General features: G+C 42.2%; 1 protein-coding gene, 1 long non-coding RNA gene and 1 pseudogene across 3 annotated transcripts in view; 1 reads left to right on the top strand and 2 right to left on the bottom strand.

The window, feature by feature from the left end:
* The window catches only part of LOC130267442 (tetraspanin-11-like), an 81,922-nt gene that overhangs the window by 16,302 nt on the left and 47,492 nt on the right, over positions 1–18,128 (bottom strand). The window contains exon 4 of one of the 2 annotated variants that reach the window (XM_056517272.1): positions 3,469–3,543. The exons of the other annotated variant lie outside the window; for it this stretch is intronic. Coding sequence (XP_056373247.1) covers positions 3,469–3,543 — 75 coding nt within the window. The remainder of the gene's footprint in view (positions 1–3,468; positions 3,544–18,128) is intronic. 2 annotated transcript variants of the gene reach the window in all.
* LOC130267443 (uncharacterized) overlaps positions 1–18,128 on the top strand; it is a 116,784-nt gene that overhangs the window by 76,776 nt on the left and 21,880 nt on the right. The gene's annotated exons all lie outside the window — the stretch shown is intronic.
* On the bottom strand, positions 158–325 carry LOC130267936 (U2 spliceosomal RNA; annotated as a pseudogene).

The raw sequence follows: 18,128 nt of genomic DNA, 5'->3' as shown, positions 1-18,128 counted from the left end.
CCCCATTGAACCTGGACCGTTGCAGTTTTTTTGGTGCAGTGCTTTCACTCAGTGAGTTAACACCCAGTAAGTTTCAGCACCTCAGGGTCACCACTCCCCGAGGCACAGAAGTACCTCGGCTCTACACCCCTCTACCTCATGGCGAGACCCAGAGGGGACAGGTTACATCAGGACAGCCGTTGAGCTGGTTACGTGGCACCAGCCCCAGAACGCCCCGGTACACCTGCTCCTCCATGCAGCACCCATCCTACATCAATGGCAAAGACTAAACCACTGGCAAGAACAGATACTACACTTGATCTTAGCCAAAATGCCGAGAAGCGATATACATACATAGACTTCATTCTACACATAAATAAATAAAATAAATATACACATACATACATAGACTTCATTCTACAGATAAATAAATAAAATAAAATAAATATATTACATACATACATAGACTTCATTCTACACATGGAGATCACAGCCATCAGTACTGTAACACGCTAGTTATATACACACATTAACTCGCAATATACATGGGTACATGTGCTTCCTTGTGGATATTCGAGGTTATAACTCTGATTCAAACAAGAATGTTAACAAAACATCCCAGAAATGCCCATATTGGGGCACATTTGCATAAACCCCACCCCTGTGAGGTCTGAATTGTGGGAGAAACCTGCAAAAAAGTTGACCCTTCTGTAGCATTGGTCATTGTCTTCTTAAAGAAGATTTTTTTTTTGCTTACATAGTGCAGCATAGGCTATCATTAGAGAGTAATGTAGAGGTTCTCATGTACGCCTTATGCTTACCTGTTTTAACTGATGTGGCACAAAATTTGCATGTCATCTCTTAGACTAGGTTTCCCCTTTTTTTCTTCTAAAAACACTCCAAAAAAAATGCCACAAATGCAGCACTGCAATTTTTTGGTGAAAAAACGAAGTGGGCAGGTATAAGTAAAAAGTGAATAGGGATTTCTGAAACGCCAAGCCCAGGTTGTTGTTGTTGTTGTTGTTTTTTTTTTTTTTTTTGTTTTTTTTTTTTTTTTGAGGTTTTGGGCTCAGCGGCAGTTTTTCCAAAATAACAGCATGTTTGGACCATGGTGTTTTTTTTTTGGACAAAATCTTGGCGTTTTTCTCCCATAGAGATCTATGGAAGCAAAAAAATAAATAAATAAATAAATAAAAAATCGCCATAAAAAAAAAACACCATGTGTGTTTAACCCTGGCGTTTTTCCTGCACTTCCCCCCCCCCCCCCCCCTATTACCATGTATCCAATAGAAATCTTTGAGTCACATGATGAACAAAATCACATGAAACAGGGCAAAACAAGCGCCAAAGAAAAGAAAAAGTCAAGACTAAAACCCACAATTTTTTTTTTTTTTTTAAATGCCACAAAAACTTCATCTTGGGAGTGAAAATGACGGGCAGTTTTTTTGTGACATTTTTTTCAAGTAAAAAAAAAAAATACAAGAAAAAAAAAAACACAAGTGGAAACCTAACCTTATAGCAATTATATTCATGACCTTCATCTTTAGCGTTTCAGACGTTGTGACTTTCAAAGGAATATTTTCACCATCATGTTTAAGGAGTTGCAGAGACTTAAAATAAAAGTCTCACCCATTACTTTCTCTGTCATTCCCAATTTTACACTTTTGTAGGTTAAATTAGGTCACTTAAATGTTGTCAGCGCAAATCACTTATAACATTTTATCTTATTCTTAAAGGGGTATTCCAGGAAAAAACTTTTTTTTTATATATATCAACTGGCTCCAGAAAGTTAAACAGATTTGTATATTACTTCTAGTATAAAATCTTAATCCTTCCAATAATTATCAGCCGCTGAAGTGGAGTTGTTCTTTTCTGTCTAAGTGCTCTCTGATGACACGTGTCTCGGGAACTGCACAGAGTAGAAGAGGTTTGCTATGGGGATTTGCTTCTACTCTGGACAATTCCCGAAACAGGTGTCATCAGAGAGCACTTAGAGAGAAAAGAACAACTCAACTTCAGCAGCTCATAAGTATTGAAAGGATTAAGATTTTTTAATAGAAGTAATTTACAAATCTGTTTAGCTTTCTGGAGCCAGTTGAACCCATTTTTTCCCCTTTAAGAAGTTTATTAAAGGGGTTATCCAGGGGGGAAAAAATAAAGATATAATAGATATAATAATAGATATAAGTTTTTTTTTTTTTTTACTGGATAATCCCTTTAATAATAAACTTCTTAAAGGGGAAAAAAACGGGTTCAACTGGTGCCAGAAAGTTATACAGATTGACAAATTACTTCTATGTAAACAGCTTAATTCTTCCAGTACTTATCAGCTGCTGTATGCTCCAGAGGAAGTTGTGTAGTTCTTTCCAGTCTGACCACAGTGCTCTCTGCTGACACCTCTGTCCATGTCAGGAACTGTCCGGAGCATGAGAGGTTTGCTATGGGGATTTGCTCCTGCTCTAGACAGTTCCTGACATGGACAGAGGTGGCAGCAGAGAGCACAGTGCTCACACAGAATAGAAAAACTCAACTTCCTCTGTAGTATACAGCTGCTGATAAGTACTGGAAGGATTAAGATTTTTACATAGAAGTAATTTACAAATCTGTATAACTTTCTGGCACCTGTTGATTTGAAAACATTTGTTTTTCTCCAGAATACCCCTTCAAAGAGGTTAATCAGGATTAGAAAAACATAGCTGAAACAGTACCACACCTGTCCTCAGGTTGTATGTGGTATTGCAGCTCAGTTATATTGAAGTGAAAGTTGTAATCCCACAAATGACCTGAGGACATGTGTGGCGCTATTTATGGAAGAAATCAGCTCTGTTTTCTAATCCTGGATAAAGGATTCTTTTTTCAGTCTTGAAAGTTGGTGTTGAGAAAATGACACTGTTTCTGCCGCGGAAATCCTGATTCCGGTGTCCGCAAAAAGAACAGACTTTTCTATTCTTTTTGTGTTTTTTGCACAAAAATGCATTGCCGTCTATAAGACATTTCCGAATGGTCCTAGCGCCCGTTGGTTTATTCAGATTTGTACAATCTCTGCCCTGTTTTCCGTGCAGACATCCTGCGCATTTCATGCCATGTGAACATAGCCTTATAATACCAGACACTTTCTTTTTTCTAATCTTGGACAACCCTATTAACCACTAAAGGACCCATGACATAAATATACGCCATGGTGCCCTGGGACTTAAAGGGGTACTCCACTGTTCCGAACGCTGTTTTCGCGCTGTGGTCTTTGGCCACGCCCCCTCAATGCAAGTCTATGCAAGACTTGCATTGAGGGGGCATGGCCATGATGTCACTAGGAGGCGTGGTCAGTGGAGCACCCCTTTAACGCAACGTGACATACATTTACATCATGAACATGAAGCGAGCTCAGGAGCTGCGTTCCCTCATTCTTTGTGGATCCCGGAACACTGCCCTAGGATCTCCAGAAGAATTTTTTATGGTATAAAGTAAAAATGTTTCAGGATTTATACTTACCGTCTCATAGTACATATAGGAGAGCACGCCGGCCGCAAGCTCTGCTGCGTAAACTGAAATTAGAATGGCCAAATACTGCAAGAGAAAGAAACAATGTATCCAATTCACTTCCTTGTATCCTTGGGTGTACTACGTGAAATATTAAAGGGGTACTCCGGTGGAAAACACATTTTTTCAAATCAACTGGCTCCAGAAAGTTAAACAGATTTGTAAATTACTTCTATTAAAAAATCTTAATCCTTTCAGTACTTATGAGCTTCTGAAGTTAAGGTTGTTCTTTTCTGTCTAAGTGCTCTCTGATGATACGTGTCTCGGGAACCGCCCAGTTTAGAAGCAAATCCCCATAGCAAACCTCTTCTAAACTGGGCGGTTCCCGAGACAGGTGTCATCAGAGAGCACTTAGACAGAAAGAACAACCTTAACTTCAGAAGCTCATACGTACTGAAAGGATTAAGATTTTTTTAATAGAAGTAATTTACAAATCTGATTAACTTTCTGGAGCCAGTTGATACATAAAAAAAAGTTTTTTCCTGGATAACCCCTTTAAACAGATTTGTTAATTACTTTTATTTAAAAATCTTAATCTTTCCAGTACTTATCAGCTACTGTATGCTCCACAGGAAGTTGTTTTCTTTTTGAATTTCTTTTCAGTCTGACCACAGTGCTCTCTGCTGACACCTCTGTTCATGTCAGAAACTGTTCAGAGGAGAGGTTTTCTATGGGGATTTGCTCCAACTCTGGACAGTTCCTAAAATGGACAGAGGTGTCAGCAGAGGGCACTGTGGTCAGACAGAAAAGAAATTCAAAAAGAAAACAACTTCTTTTATCATCTCTGTATTATAAAGCAGCTGATAAGTACTGGAAGGATTAAGATTATTTAATAGAAGTAATTTACAAATCTGTTTAACTTTCTGGCACCAGTTGATTAAAAAAAAAAATGCTTCCAGCTGAGTACCCCTTTTAAAGAACTACACAACTTCCTCTGGAGCATACAGCAGCTGATAAGTACTGGAAGGATTAACATTTTTAAATAGTAGTAATTTACAAATCTGTTTAAACTTTCTGGCACCAATTCATTTTTAAAAATTTTATTCCACCGGAGAACCCCATTAAAACACAACAGGAACATTTTGCTTTCTCTGCGCCCAGTAGATGGCGCTGTGTTGACATGATGCACCGCCATCTGGAGGCCTTAGCCTAAAATGTAGTACTGCACATACTGGACAGCTTGTGCTTTTATCTAGTTTTTACAATATTTTTCACAATCAAATCTAAATGGCAAGGGCCATATGTGAAAAAGATTTTCTGCAGCCTCATGACAATATTGGCCATAAGGTGGCGCTAAAACCACAAAATTCTGGGTCCAAACAACCCAGTGAACAATTACCTATAACATAGCCTTCTGCTAATCCAAATGGTAAGGGACAGTAAACCACCAGATATTCATTATACCAGATATTCATTATTTAGACAAAGCAATTTCATTTAAAGAACCAACAAATGTTTCATTTTAGCAAAATTGCATCCATGCGTTTTATTACCGTAACTGGGTCATGTGATCACCAGTCACAGCCACAGAAAATCAGGAAGTGATCAGTACTGGGTCAGCTGATTTCCTGTGAATTGCAGAATGATATCACCACTTTTTAGATTGTTCTTGATAGCTCCCATACCCCTCTCTTCCCCACCCAGATCTGTAAACTGCTGCTGCTATTTCTATGGAGTCAGGATGTAGAGTAGTTATACACCTCCCCTCCAGCTCTATCTGTATATTGCTGCTGCTATCTCTATGGGATTTCCTGTGAATTGCAGGATATCACCACTTTTTAGATTGTTCTTGATGGCTCCTATACCCCTCTCCTCCCCACCCAGATCTGTAAACTGCTGCTGCTATTTCTGTGGAATCAGGATGTAGAGTAGTTATACGCTTCCCCTCCAGCTCTATCTGTATACTACTGCTGCTATCTCTATGTGATCAGGATATGTAGTAGTTATGCACCTACTCTTCAGCTCTATCTGTATACTGCTGCTCGTCCAAGGGGGAAGACAGCACTAGTCCCTGCTCTTATGCCCGTGACCATCCGGATAACCAGTCCAGATATAGAACATCCAATTGGTATAGGTCACAGCAAAAAGTATGCAGACTCCCAATTTCAAAGAGGCTGTGGTCTTTATTTAGGTCATCAACAATGCAACGTTTCGGCTATAGTGTAGCCTTTGTCAAGCCTTTGCTTGACAAAGGCTACACTATAGCCGAAACGTTGCATTGTTGATGACCTAAATAAAGACCACAGCCTCTTTGAAATTGGGAGTCTGCATACTTTTTGCTGTGACCTATACCAATTGGATGTATACTGCTGCTGTTATCTCTATGGGGTCAAGATATATAGTAGTTATACACCTCCCCTCCAGCTCTATCTGTATACTGTTGCTGCTATTTCTATTGAATAAGGATATATAGTAGTTATACACCTCCCCTTCAGCTCTATCTGTATACTGCTGCTGCTATCTCTGCTAGTTCAGAGAAGTAGCAGCATGGTTGACATTATAGAACGGTACTGAGCAGTGCAAGCTGTGAATCCAGCACTAGAGTAAGATAATACACTCACTACAAGTTGCTGGATCTTCTCCTTATGTCTCTCTACAGCCATGCCCCTTCTGTATAGACTTCTATGGGCAGCTGTATCCTGATCCTTCAGTCAACTGAGCATGGAGCACAAATATGGCGTTCACTGCATAATACAAGTTCAGAATAACTGTTACTCCCATTGAAATGAATGGGAACTGAGCTGCAGGTACCCAGAGCTACTACTTGACAACAATTCCGACCCTGTTCACTGTATAATTTAGGGGGGCAATCACCTGATCGTGGGGGATCAGCAATTAATGGTGGGTCCTATACACGATTAATCATGAAGTCCTGGAAAATCCCTTTAAAGCGATAACTCTCAGATAACTTTCTGGGATAAGCTATTTCCAACCATTATGTATACAATTTGTATATATAATTTTTCACCAGTTTTCCTCTCTGCAGGCTCCATCTCTACTTTTCAGTTTTCCCTGAGCTAGTTGGTGTAGACTAGCTGAACATACATAGAAGAAGGGATCCTGTTCCCATGTATGTCTATAGCTCACCCTCAGAAGTAGTAGCAGCATGGAGGACATTATAGAACAATACTGAGCAGTGCAAGTCTATAGCTCACCCTCAGAAGTAGTAGTAGCATGGAGGACATTATAGAACAATACTGAGCAGTGCAAGTCTATAGCTCACCCTCAGAAGTAGTAGCAGCATGGAGGACATTATAGAACAATACTGAGCAGTGCAAGTCTATAGCTCACCCTCAGAAGTAGTAGCAGCATGGAGGACATTATAGAACAATACTGAGCAGTGCAAGTCTATAGCTCACCCTCAGAAGTAGTAGCAGCATCAATAACATTTAAGAACAGTACTGAGCAGCACAGGTTGTGAATTCAGCACTAGGGTAAGATAAAACACTCACTAGAAGCTGCTGGACCTTTTCACTGTGTCTTTCTCCAGCCACTTCTCTTTTCATAGACTTCAATGGGCAGCTGTAACCTGATTCCTCTGCAGTTTTTGCAGAGCGATAGAAGTGTTTACGACGGGGGGGTAGAAAGAGGCATTTTCTTCTCTGATAAGATATATAAAAAAGTTTCTTACATTCACTTATACTGTTGATATAAGTTTGTTGAAAGTGTTGGGTCTATTTAACCCTCCAACTATTTGCATTTTGTAGCCGATTTCTCTGCACAGTACTTATAATTAGTAGTGAGTTGTATCAGGCGGCAGGACAGATGGTGCGGATCAGAGATGTCATGAGCAGCATATTATCTTCTCTTCTGGATGAAGAGCGGAGCCGAAACGGCTGCCAATATCTATGCAGAAGTATCAGGACGACATTGCGTGCGCCGGCTTGTGTAGTACACATTGAAACGGAAGATCTGCTGTGATTGGAACATGAAGCCAATTCAACAAAGCGGCTGGAGCAATAACCTTTCATGACAATCACTATGGTGTAAAGGATAAGCATGTGTAGTATATATAGTGTGTAGTATATATATATATATATATATATATATATATATATATATAGTACAGTACTATATATATATATATATATATATATATATATATATGTGTGTGTGTATAGTATATATAGTGGTATATATGTGTAGTATATATGTGGCCCTCCAACTGTTGCAAAACTACATCTCCCAGCATGTCCAGACAGCCCTTGGCTGTCCGGGCATGTTGGGAGTTATAGTTTTACACTAAGCAAGTAAAGACATTGTATTAGTCGGCTTTCTAATAGAAACAGCGCCAGAAAGCCGATGTAGTATGTTTGTGGTATTGCAGTTCAGCTCTGTTTAAGAGATTTATAATGGAAACAGCGCCACTCTTATATGTAGGTTGTTGGTGGCATAGCAGCTTAACTCCTTTCATGTAATTTTTAATGTTAATAGCGCCACTCTTGTCTATAGGTTGTCTATGGTACTGCAGCTTAGCTCCATTCAAGTGATTTCTAACAGGAACAGCACCACTCTTGTCCGTAGGCTGTTTGTGGTATTGCAACTCAGCTCATTTCAAGTGATTTCTAGCGGAAACAGCACCACTCTTGTTCGTAGGTTGTTGGTGGTATTTCAGATCAGCACCATTCAAGTGATTTCTAATGGAAACAGCGCCACTCTTGTACATAGGTTGTTTGTGGCATTGCAGCTCAGCTCCAACTCCCTGCTCCACCATAGTATTCAAATGTATGTACATCCTGAGGATGCAGCTGCAGTGATGACAGACCCAACCTAAACAAATTAGCTGAGTTATTATTATGTCGTCATGTGCAAGGCGTTTTCTCTAAAAAAAAAAAATGCATTTGTATATTTTCTGGTGTAAACGTGTAGGGAGCGCTGTGAGGTTTGAGCAGAATTTTGAATTCAGCTCTTGATGTGATTGTGGTGGCTAACAGGGTGGCATGTTTAGTGTATTAACAGGGTGCTGAGACTGGAATAGAGTTTGTGACGCCAGGGTAGTGTTAACCTCCACACTCCAAGGATAAGCAGCTTCCTGGGCCAAGCGCTGGGACAATAAAGACCACAGATGAAGGGTAATGAAAACTACTTTTACTGAATGTTCTTGCAGGCAGATGTTACAGTCCATTCTGTCTAACAGCAAACGTTCAGGTAAAGTTGCAGAAATAGTCACTTTAGATCACAAGGCACTCTGAGACTTGTAGGTTAACTTGGCTTAACTGGACTTTAGACTGACTTGGGAGACAACTTACACAGACTTGGGGTACTCCACGTTACATCCAGAGAATTGCTCACCGCCAGAGGTGGACTTTGGCTTTTGGACAGAGCTGCCAGAGGCTTTCACTCTCGCTACTCTTGACTTGTGTTATGGGACCCTTTAGGCTCTCAGGCTCTTCTCCCCATGACTTGGATTTTGACTGACTTGACCTGGACGGCAGGATGCTAGCGGTTAAAGGGGTATTCCAGGCATAACTTTTTTATATATATATATATATATATATATATAGATAGATATATATATATATATATATATATATATATATATATATATATATATATATATCAACTGGCTCCGGAAAGTTAAACAGATTTGTAAATTACTTCTATTAAAAAATCTTAATCCTTCCAATAGTTATTAGCTTCTGAAGTTTTCTGTCTAACTGCTCAATGATGATGTCACGTCCCGGGAGCTGTGCATGATGGGAGAATATCCCCATAGGAACTGCACAGCTCCCGGGACGTGAGTCATCAGAAAGAAGTTAGACAGGAAACAGCAACTCAACTTCAGAAGCTGATAACTATTGGAAGGATTAAGATTTTTTAATAGAAGTAATTTACAAATCTGTTTAACTTTCCGGAGCCAGTTGATATATATAAAAAAGTTTTGGCCTGGAATACCCCATTAAGTGTAGTTGCTCTGCATTTGACTTCTCCACTGACTTCTGTGACTTGGACTCTGCACATGTCTATGGGTAGACGGCACGCGCTGCTCCATTAATTTCTATGGGGGTGCCAATGATGCCCGAGAGCTTTACTCGTGTTTTTTCGGCGCTTCCATAGAAGTAAATGGAGCGCATGCCACCTGCAGCACGTGCTCCTCACTAAGTGGCAGGGCCCTTTTAGGAGATCGCGGGGGGGTCCCAGTGGTCGGACCCCACCGCAATCAGCTACTTATTTGTTATTTTTCACTGGATTTCTCCTTTAGGGTATGTTCACACTACAGAGTGTGAACGGAACCTCCGCTCGCTGAATTCAGCGAGCGGAGATTCAGACTGGCAGCCGGCGGCGACGGTAGGACCGTGCGGCACTGCGCCGTCCCCATTGACGGCTATGCAGTGCTCGCGGACTTCCGCGCAAAGAATGAACATGCTCTTTCTTTGCGCTGAACAATTTCAGCTGCGGAATTGTCCGCCGCTGAAATTCAGCAGTGTGAACGGGTCTCGCGGAGAACCATTCACACTAATGTTAAGTTCACACTACGGGAATTCCGTAGAGTGAACATAACCTTAAAGGGGTACTCCACCCCTAGACATTTTATCCCCTATCCAAAGGATCTCAGCGATCTCAGCTGTGGCACCCCACTGTCATCACTGCACAGAGCAAACTCGCTCCGTGCGTAATGACGGGTGATACAGGGGCCGGAGGATCATGACGTCATGGCTCCGCCCCTCATTACATCACGATCCGCCCCCTTAATGCAAGTCTATGGGAGGGAGTGTGATGGCTGCCACGCCCACTCCCATAGACTTGTATTGCCCCGGCCCCTGTATCGCCTGTCATTACGCATGGAGTGAGTTTGCTCTGTGATGACAGCGGGGTGCCGCAACCGAGATTCCGGGGTCCCCAGTGGCGGGACCCCCGCGATCAGACATCTTATCCCCTATCCAAAGGATAGGGGATAAGATGTCTAGGGGCGGAGTACCCATTTAAACCTGTCCCCATTAAAGGTATAGGGCAGGTATGCTGCAGAGATGCTCACACTGACCAGGGTGGGTTAGGGCCCACAACTCTAATTAGCCACAATGATCACATGACAGCACTGCAACCTTTCCCTTAAAGGCACAGTACACTTTATACAGGACAAACAGGATACATCGACATAAAACAAGGACCAATAAATACAAAATTAAATAACCAGTTCCCTGGAGCTGTGGGGCCAAAACAGACACCTAAAGCAACATCTACCTGACAGGGCAGGCAGAGTAGTGTGTTCTGTACCGGGTCACCACATGATTATAGTATCAAACTGCAAAATGAATTAAACAGAAATATACATTAATTATTGGGTCAGATTTATCATAGGTAACATCCTAGAGATGTTATAGGACAACAGGAATGGGCAGACCGCGAGTCTTAACCATGGAGCCGCGCGCCCGCGCGGCATTAATCATTCAAAACTAATAATGGAAAATGAAGCGATTTGATTTCCGTGGGCTTTAATGCCGCGCATCTCATAAGGAAGGGAAAAAAATGAATTCTAGGAAGCCCGGTAAGAAAATGAGTGGGATCCGACTTTAACAGTAGGACTCACCTTCAAAGAAGCAAAGAGCGGGCTTAATGCGGAGGCCCCCTACAGGGATAAAAGTACTGCCGGCGGTATATTTAGCACACGATGTGAATGGTTAATCATGAAAGGAAATTCTGTATTGAAATATCTGAGAAAAAAAATACCGTACTGACAGTATGACATGGGAACATATATTTTAGCATTGGAGCTAAACCTGCAAGTGATAAAAAAAAAACTACAACTCTCAGCATGCCCGTACAGCCAACGGCTGTCCGGGCATGCTGGGAGTTGTAGTTTTGAAATAAACCACTAAAGGCGGTGTCCTAGTTGACTTTGTAACAGAAACAGTGCCACTCCTGACCATAGGTTGTTGGTGGTATTGCAGCTCAGCTCCATTCACGTGATTTCTAACGTAAACAGCGCCACTCTTGTACGTAGGTAGATTGTGGTATTGCAGCTCAGCTCCATTCAAGTGATTTCTAACGTAAACAGCGCCACTCTTGTAAGTAGGTAGATTGTGGTATTGCAGCTCAGCACCATTCAAGTGATTTCTAACACAAACAGCGCCACTCTTGTATGTAGGTAGGTTGTGGTATTGCAGCTCAGCTCCATTCACGTGATTTCTAACGTAAACAGCGCCACTCTTGTACGTAGGTAGATTGTGGTATTGCAGCTCAGCTCCATTCAAGTGATTTCTAACGTAAACAGCGCCACTCTTGTAAGTAGGTAGATTGTGGTATTGCAGCTCAGCACCATTCAAGTGATTTCTAACACAAACAGCGCCACTCTTGTATGTAGGTAGGTTGTGGTATTGCAGCTCAGCTCCATTCACGTGATTTCTAACGTAAACAGCGCCACTCTTGCACGTAGGTAGATTGTGGTATTGCAGCTCGGCTCCATTCAAGTGATTTCTAACGCAAACAGCGCCACTCTTGTACGTAGGTAGGTTGTGGTATTGCAGCTCAGCTCCATTCACGTGATTTCTAACGTAAACAGCGCCACTCTTGCACATAGGTAGATTGTGGTATTGCAGCTCGGCTCCATTCAAGTGATTTCTAACGTAAACAGCGCCACTCTTGTAAGTAGGTAGATTGTGGTATTGCAGCTCAGCACCATTCAAGTGATTTCTAACGCAAACAGCGCCACTCTTGTACGTAGGTAGATTGTGGTATTGCAGCTCAGCTCCATTCAAGTAATTTCTAATGTAAACAGCGCCACTCTTGTACGTAGGTAGGTTGTGGTATTGCAGCTCAGCTTCATTCAAGTGATTTATAATGCAAACAGCGCCACTCTTGTACGTAGGTAGATTGTGGTATTGCAGCTCGGCTCCATTCAAGTGATTTATAATGCAAACAGCGCCACTCTTGTACGTAGGTAGGTTGTGGTATTGCAGCTCGGCTCCATTCAAGTGATTTATAATGCAAACAGCGCCACTCTTGTACGTAGGTAGATTGTGGTATTGCAGCTCAGCACCATTCAAGTGATTTCTAACGCAAACAGCGCCACTCTTGTACGTAGGTAGGTTGTGGCATTGCAGCTCAGCTCTGTTCAAGTGATTTCTAACGCAAACAGCGCCACTCTTGTATGTAGGTAGATTGTGGTATTGCAGCTCAGCTCCATTCAAGTGATTTCTAACGCAAACAGCGCCACTCTTGTACGTAGGTAGATTGTGGTATTGCAGCTCAGCTTCATTCAAGTGATTTCTAACGCAAACAGCGCCACTTTTGTACGTAGGTAGATTGTGGTATTGCAGCTCAGCTCCATTCAAGTGATTTCTAACGCAAACAGCGCCACTCTTGTACGTAGGTAGATTGTGGTATTGCAGCTCAGCTCCATTAATGGGGTACTCCACTGGAAAACATATTTTTTATTTTATCTTTTTTTAAATCAACTGGCCAGAAAGTTAAACAGATTTGTTAATTACTTCTATTAAAAAATCTCAATCCTTCCAGTACTTATCAGATGCAGGTTGATCCACAGGAAGTTTTATTTTTTAATTTCCCTTCTGTCTGACCACAGTGCTCTCTGCTGACACCTCTGTCCATTTTAGGAACTGTCCAGAGTAGGAGCAAATCCCCATAGCAAACCTCTCCTGCTCTGGACAGTTCCTAAAATGGACAGAGGTGTCAGCAGAGAGCACTGTGGTCAGACAGAATGGAAATTCAAAATAAAAAGAAATTCCTGTAGATCATTATAGCAGCTAATAAGTACTGCAAGGATTAAGATTTTTTAATAGAAGTAATTTACAAATCTGTTTAACTTTCTGGCACCAGTTGATAAAAAAAAAAATGATTTCCAGTGGAGTACTCCTGTAAACAATATATTCAAATAGACGTCTAATAAAGGCCAACCTGGTCTTTTAAGCCACTGGTCCTCAACCCAGTCCTCAAGGCCCACCGACGCTCCGTTTCTCAGTTACTCTATTGAAATAGAACAGGGAAAAGGTCATATCCTGGACTGTTAGTGGCCTTTAGGACTGAGTTGGGGACCTCAGCCTTAGGCTACACTAGTCATAATGGAAGGGCTTGGAATCTGAAGGAAAACCTCACATGTTCACACATTGGAATTCTACACAGAGATTCCGGAGCAGCAGAGTCCCATTAAATTCAAAGGGATTCTGCTGCGATGTGTACACGGTGGAATTTTCATTCCAGAAACATGTTTTGGCAAGGAAATTCCGATTTCCGTCTCAGCAGAAAGAATGAACCTGTTCATTCTTTCTGCAGACTCCGCACAAAATGCCTTCCTGTGAAGTCCTAGTAGGGCTGGTGCAAGGATTTTTGCCACCTTAGGCAAAAGCTAATTTTGCTGCCCCTTGACTCCACCCATTGGTCCGCCATTTGACACGTCCCACCTTACTACTAGAGAGACACACTGTAACAAACCCCCTTCCCATGTAATCTCCTTACTACTGGGGTGACACACTGTAACAAACCCCCTTCCCATGTAATCTCCTTACTACTGGGTTGTCTCACTGTAACAAACCTCGTCCTCATGTAATCTCCTTACTACTGGGCTGACACACTGTAACAAACCTCGTCCTCATGTAATCTCCTTACTACTGGGCTGACACACTGTAAAAAACCTCCTCCTCATGTAATCTACTTACTACTGGGGTGACACACTGTAACAAACCTCCTCCTCATGTAATCTCCTTACTACTGGGGTGACACACTGTAAAAAACCTCCTCCTCATGTAATCTCTTTACTACTTGGGTGACACACTGTAACAAACCTCCTCCTCATGTAATCTCCTTACTACTGGGTTGTCTCACTGTAACAAACCTCCTCCTCATGTAATCTCCTTACTACGGGGTGACACACTGTAACAAACCCCCTCCTCATGTAATCTCCTTACTACTGGGGTGACACACTGTAACAAACCTCCTCCTCATGTAATCTCCTTACTACTGGGAGAATCACCCCATTAGAATCAGCCCCTGGAGCGTGCTCGCTCCGGGTCTGATTACTAGCGATCACGGGGACGGAGCATAGTGATGTCACGGCTCCACCCCGTGTGACGTCATGCTCTGCGCCCTCAATGCAAGCCTATGGAGGGGGCGTGGCAACTGTCACGCCCCCTCCATAGGCTTGCATTGAGGGGGCGGAGCTTGATGTAACACGGGGCGGAGCCGTGACATCACTATGCGGAGTGGAAGATCACGGGGTTCCCCAGCGGCAGGACCCCTGCGATCAGGCATCTTATTCCTTATCCTTTGGATAGGGGATAAGATGTCTTAGTGCCGGCATACCCCTTTAATGAAGCTATGGCATTACACAGCCTAGGAGCATAGCTATGGGGAGGCTTGTAGGGAGTGTACCCTGGAGATTGGGTGCTAGTAGGCATCTCTTTCTTTGGTGCCTAAGGTTACACAGTTACTTAGTAACCCCGTAGTGTACCTGGACATTGGGTGCCAGTGAATTCTCTTTCTTTGGTGCCTACGGTTACATAGTTCATGGTAATTCTGGAGTGTACTCTGGATATTGGGTCCCAGTAGACTTCTCCTTTTTGGTACCTAAGGTGTTTATATATTTGTGGTGTCCTGGTACAGAACATGGTTCTGTACAGTCCTAAAGTCCTCTCAGGTAGAGTCCCTCAAGTCCACAGGGCTCTCCTGCCAGGTGCCCCTAAGTCATTATATGGTATTGTATTGCATTGTATATTAACCCCTTAAGGACTCAGGGTTTTTCCGTTTTTGCACTTTAGTTTTTTCCTCCTTACCTTTTAAAAATCATAACCCTTTCAATTTTCCACCTAAAAATCCATATTATGGCTTATTTTTTGCGTCGCCAATTCTACTTTGCAGTGACATTAGTCATTTTACCCAAAAATGCACGGTGAAACGGAAAAAAAATCATTGTGCGACAAAATGGAAAAAAAAACGCCATTTTGTAACTTTTGGGGGCTTCCGTTTCTATGCAGTGCATATTTTGGTAAAAATTACACCTTATCATTATTCTGTAGGTCCATACGGTTAAAATGATACCCTACTTATATAGGTTTGATTTTGTCGCACTTCTGGAAAAAATCATAACTACATGCAGGAAAATTTATACGTTTAAAAATGTCATCTTCTGACCCCTATAACTTTTTTATTTTTCCACGTAGAGGGCGGTATGAGGACTCATTTTTTGTGCCGTTATCTGAAGTTTTTATCGGTATGGTTTTTGTTTTGATCGGACTTTTTGATCACTTTTTATTAATTTTTTTAATGGTATAAAAAGTGACCAAAATACGCTTTTTTGGACTTTGGAATTTTTTTGCGCGTATGTCATTGACCGTGCGGTTTAATTAATGATATATTTTTATAGTTCGGACATTTACGCACGCGGCGATACCACATATGTTTATTTTTTTTTTTTACACTGTTTTATTTTTTTTTTATGGGAAAAGGGGGGTGATTCAAACTTTTATTAGGGAAGGGGTTAAATGACCTTTATTTGTCATGTGATATGTAATCACATGATATACCCAGAGTTCCATGGGCACAGGTAACCAGGCAACCAGCCCCCTGATATATAAGGGGCTGTAGTCTCCACATTCTCTCTCTCTTAGATCTTCATTCCTGGACATTAAAGCAAGCATAAGTCCTGTACAAGTCCGCCCTCTCACTACCCCCCACACAGTCGCCAACTCCCCAACGCCCCCAGCCCCCGCCCCATAGCCCACGCCCCAACCCCCATCACAGATTGTATTGTGGTGTCCCAGTACCGCATTCTATACGGTACTTATTTCTTTATGGGTCCCCATAGCCCAAGCCCCAACCCTGATCACAGATTGTATTGTTTTGGATTTTCGATTTCTTGTGTTTTTCTCTTACAGGATTGAGCGGAGTGTTAGCGTAGCATGTGGTATAATGTATGGCTTAGGTAACCGGTGCTGTATATTGTACTGTCATGCTTTGTGTGATTGTAATGTATCGTATGACTTGTAAAGACTGAACGAACAATAAAGCTCTTTCAATAAAAGTCCTGAACAAGTCAAATCCAGCATATCTAGGCCAAAGCCTATAAATCTGCAGCCACATCAAATCTGTGAGTACAGGTCAAGTCTCTACTGTCCCTTCCAAAGTCATAACAGTGGTACAGTGTCCTACGTCATTATTATTACCACTACAAGTCCAAGAAAGCCTGAGAAGTTCCCAGTGTCCCGTCACCTCTGTGGAAGTTGCCTATTTGTAAAGACTGTTTTATGCCGTATTCGCCAGTAAAGTTCCAGTTGCATCAAAACCCTGCTTTGAACTCTAATTTACTATATGCCATTTTTGGGCTGGTTGTCGGCGGTGCCCTACACCAAACAATCACATCCTGGCGTCACGAATAGAGATGAGCAAACTTACAGTAAATTCGATTCGTCACGAACTTCTCGGCTCGGCAGTTGATGTCTTTTCCTGCGTAAATTAGTTCAGCCTTCAGGTGCTCCAGTGGGCTGGAAAAGGTGGATACATTCCTAGGAAAGAGTCTCCTAGGACTGTATCCACCTTTTCCAGCCCACCGGAGCACCTGAAAGGCTGAACTAATTTATGCAGGAAAAGTCATCAACTGCCGAGCCAAGAAGTTCGTGACGAATCGAATTTACTGTAAGTTCGCTCATCTCTAGTCACAAACACTGGGGGTTAACAACACCTTACCCCAGGGGTTAACATCATCCGACCCCAACACTCAGTCAGCTACACCCGCCAAACAACGGTGGCACACCACATATTTAGAAGGGTACTCCGCTGCTCAGCGTTTGGAACAAACTGTTCCGAAACGCTAGAGCTGGTGTCGGCAGCTCATGACATCATAGCCCCGCCCCCTCATGATGTCACACCCCACCCCCCTCAATACAAGTCTATGGGAGGGGGCGTGATGGCTGTCAACCCCCTCTCATAGACTTGCGTTGAGGGGATGGGGCGTGACGTCATGAGAGGGCGGAGCTATGACATCACGAGCTACCGGCACCAGCGTTCGGAACAGTTTGTTCCATACGCTGAGCAGCGGAGTACCCCTTTAAGTAAATATATGTCTAGCTTACAATTCTACAGAGACTTCACCAGCTACACGTGCCCTACCCAGGAAAATAACTAATATGGGAACTGAGGGGCCACAAACTTGGCCAGACCTTCAAGATTCCATTTTTCCAGTTTGAAGTCAACATTGGAAATTTCGAGGCGTGGAGTCTACACTACGAAGTGGTTTTGGACATAGACAGCAAATAGAGAAGAAACTATGTAAGATCAATATCAAAGAGAGAAGTCCAACAAAGCCATGGTCCAGTCCTCAAAATATAAGGGGGGGTTCAGAACTGGAGTCACAAGCCAAGGTTATGGACATAGACAGAAAGTCTTAGTTACAAGGGCATCGAGGTCTGCAGCCTGAATAGGACCTAATACTGTGACTCAGAACGAGAGTTAAAGGGGTTATCAATGGAAAAACTTTTTTTTATATATATATATATATATATATATATATATATATATATATATATATATCAACTGGCGCCAGAAAGTTAAATAGATTTGTAAATTACTTCTATTAAAAAATCTTAATCCTTTCAGTACTTATGAGCTTCTGAAGTTAAGGTTGTTCTTTTCTGTCTAAGTGCTCTCTGATGACACCTGTCTCG

The sequence above is a fragment of the Hyla sarda genome, chromosome 4 (assembly GCF_029499605.1).
Source record: "Hyla sarda isolate aHylSar1 chromosome 4, aHylSar1.hap1, whole genome shotgun sequence".
Classification (NCBI taxonomy): Eukaryota; Metazoa; Chordata; class Amphibia; order Anura; family Hylidae; genus Hyla; species Hyla sarda.
Note: the sequence above shows the minus strand (reverse complement) of the source record. Positions and strands in the feature narration are given on the sequence as shown.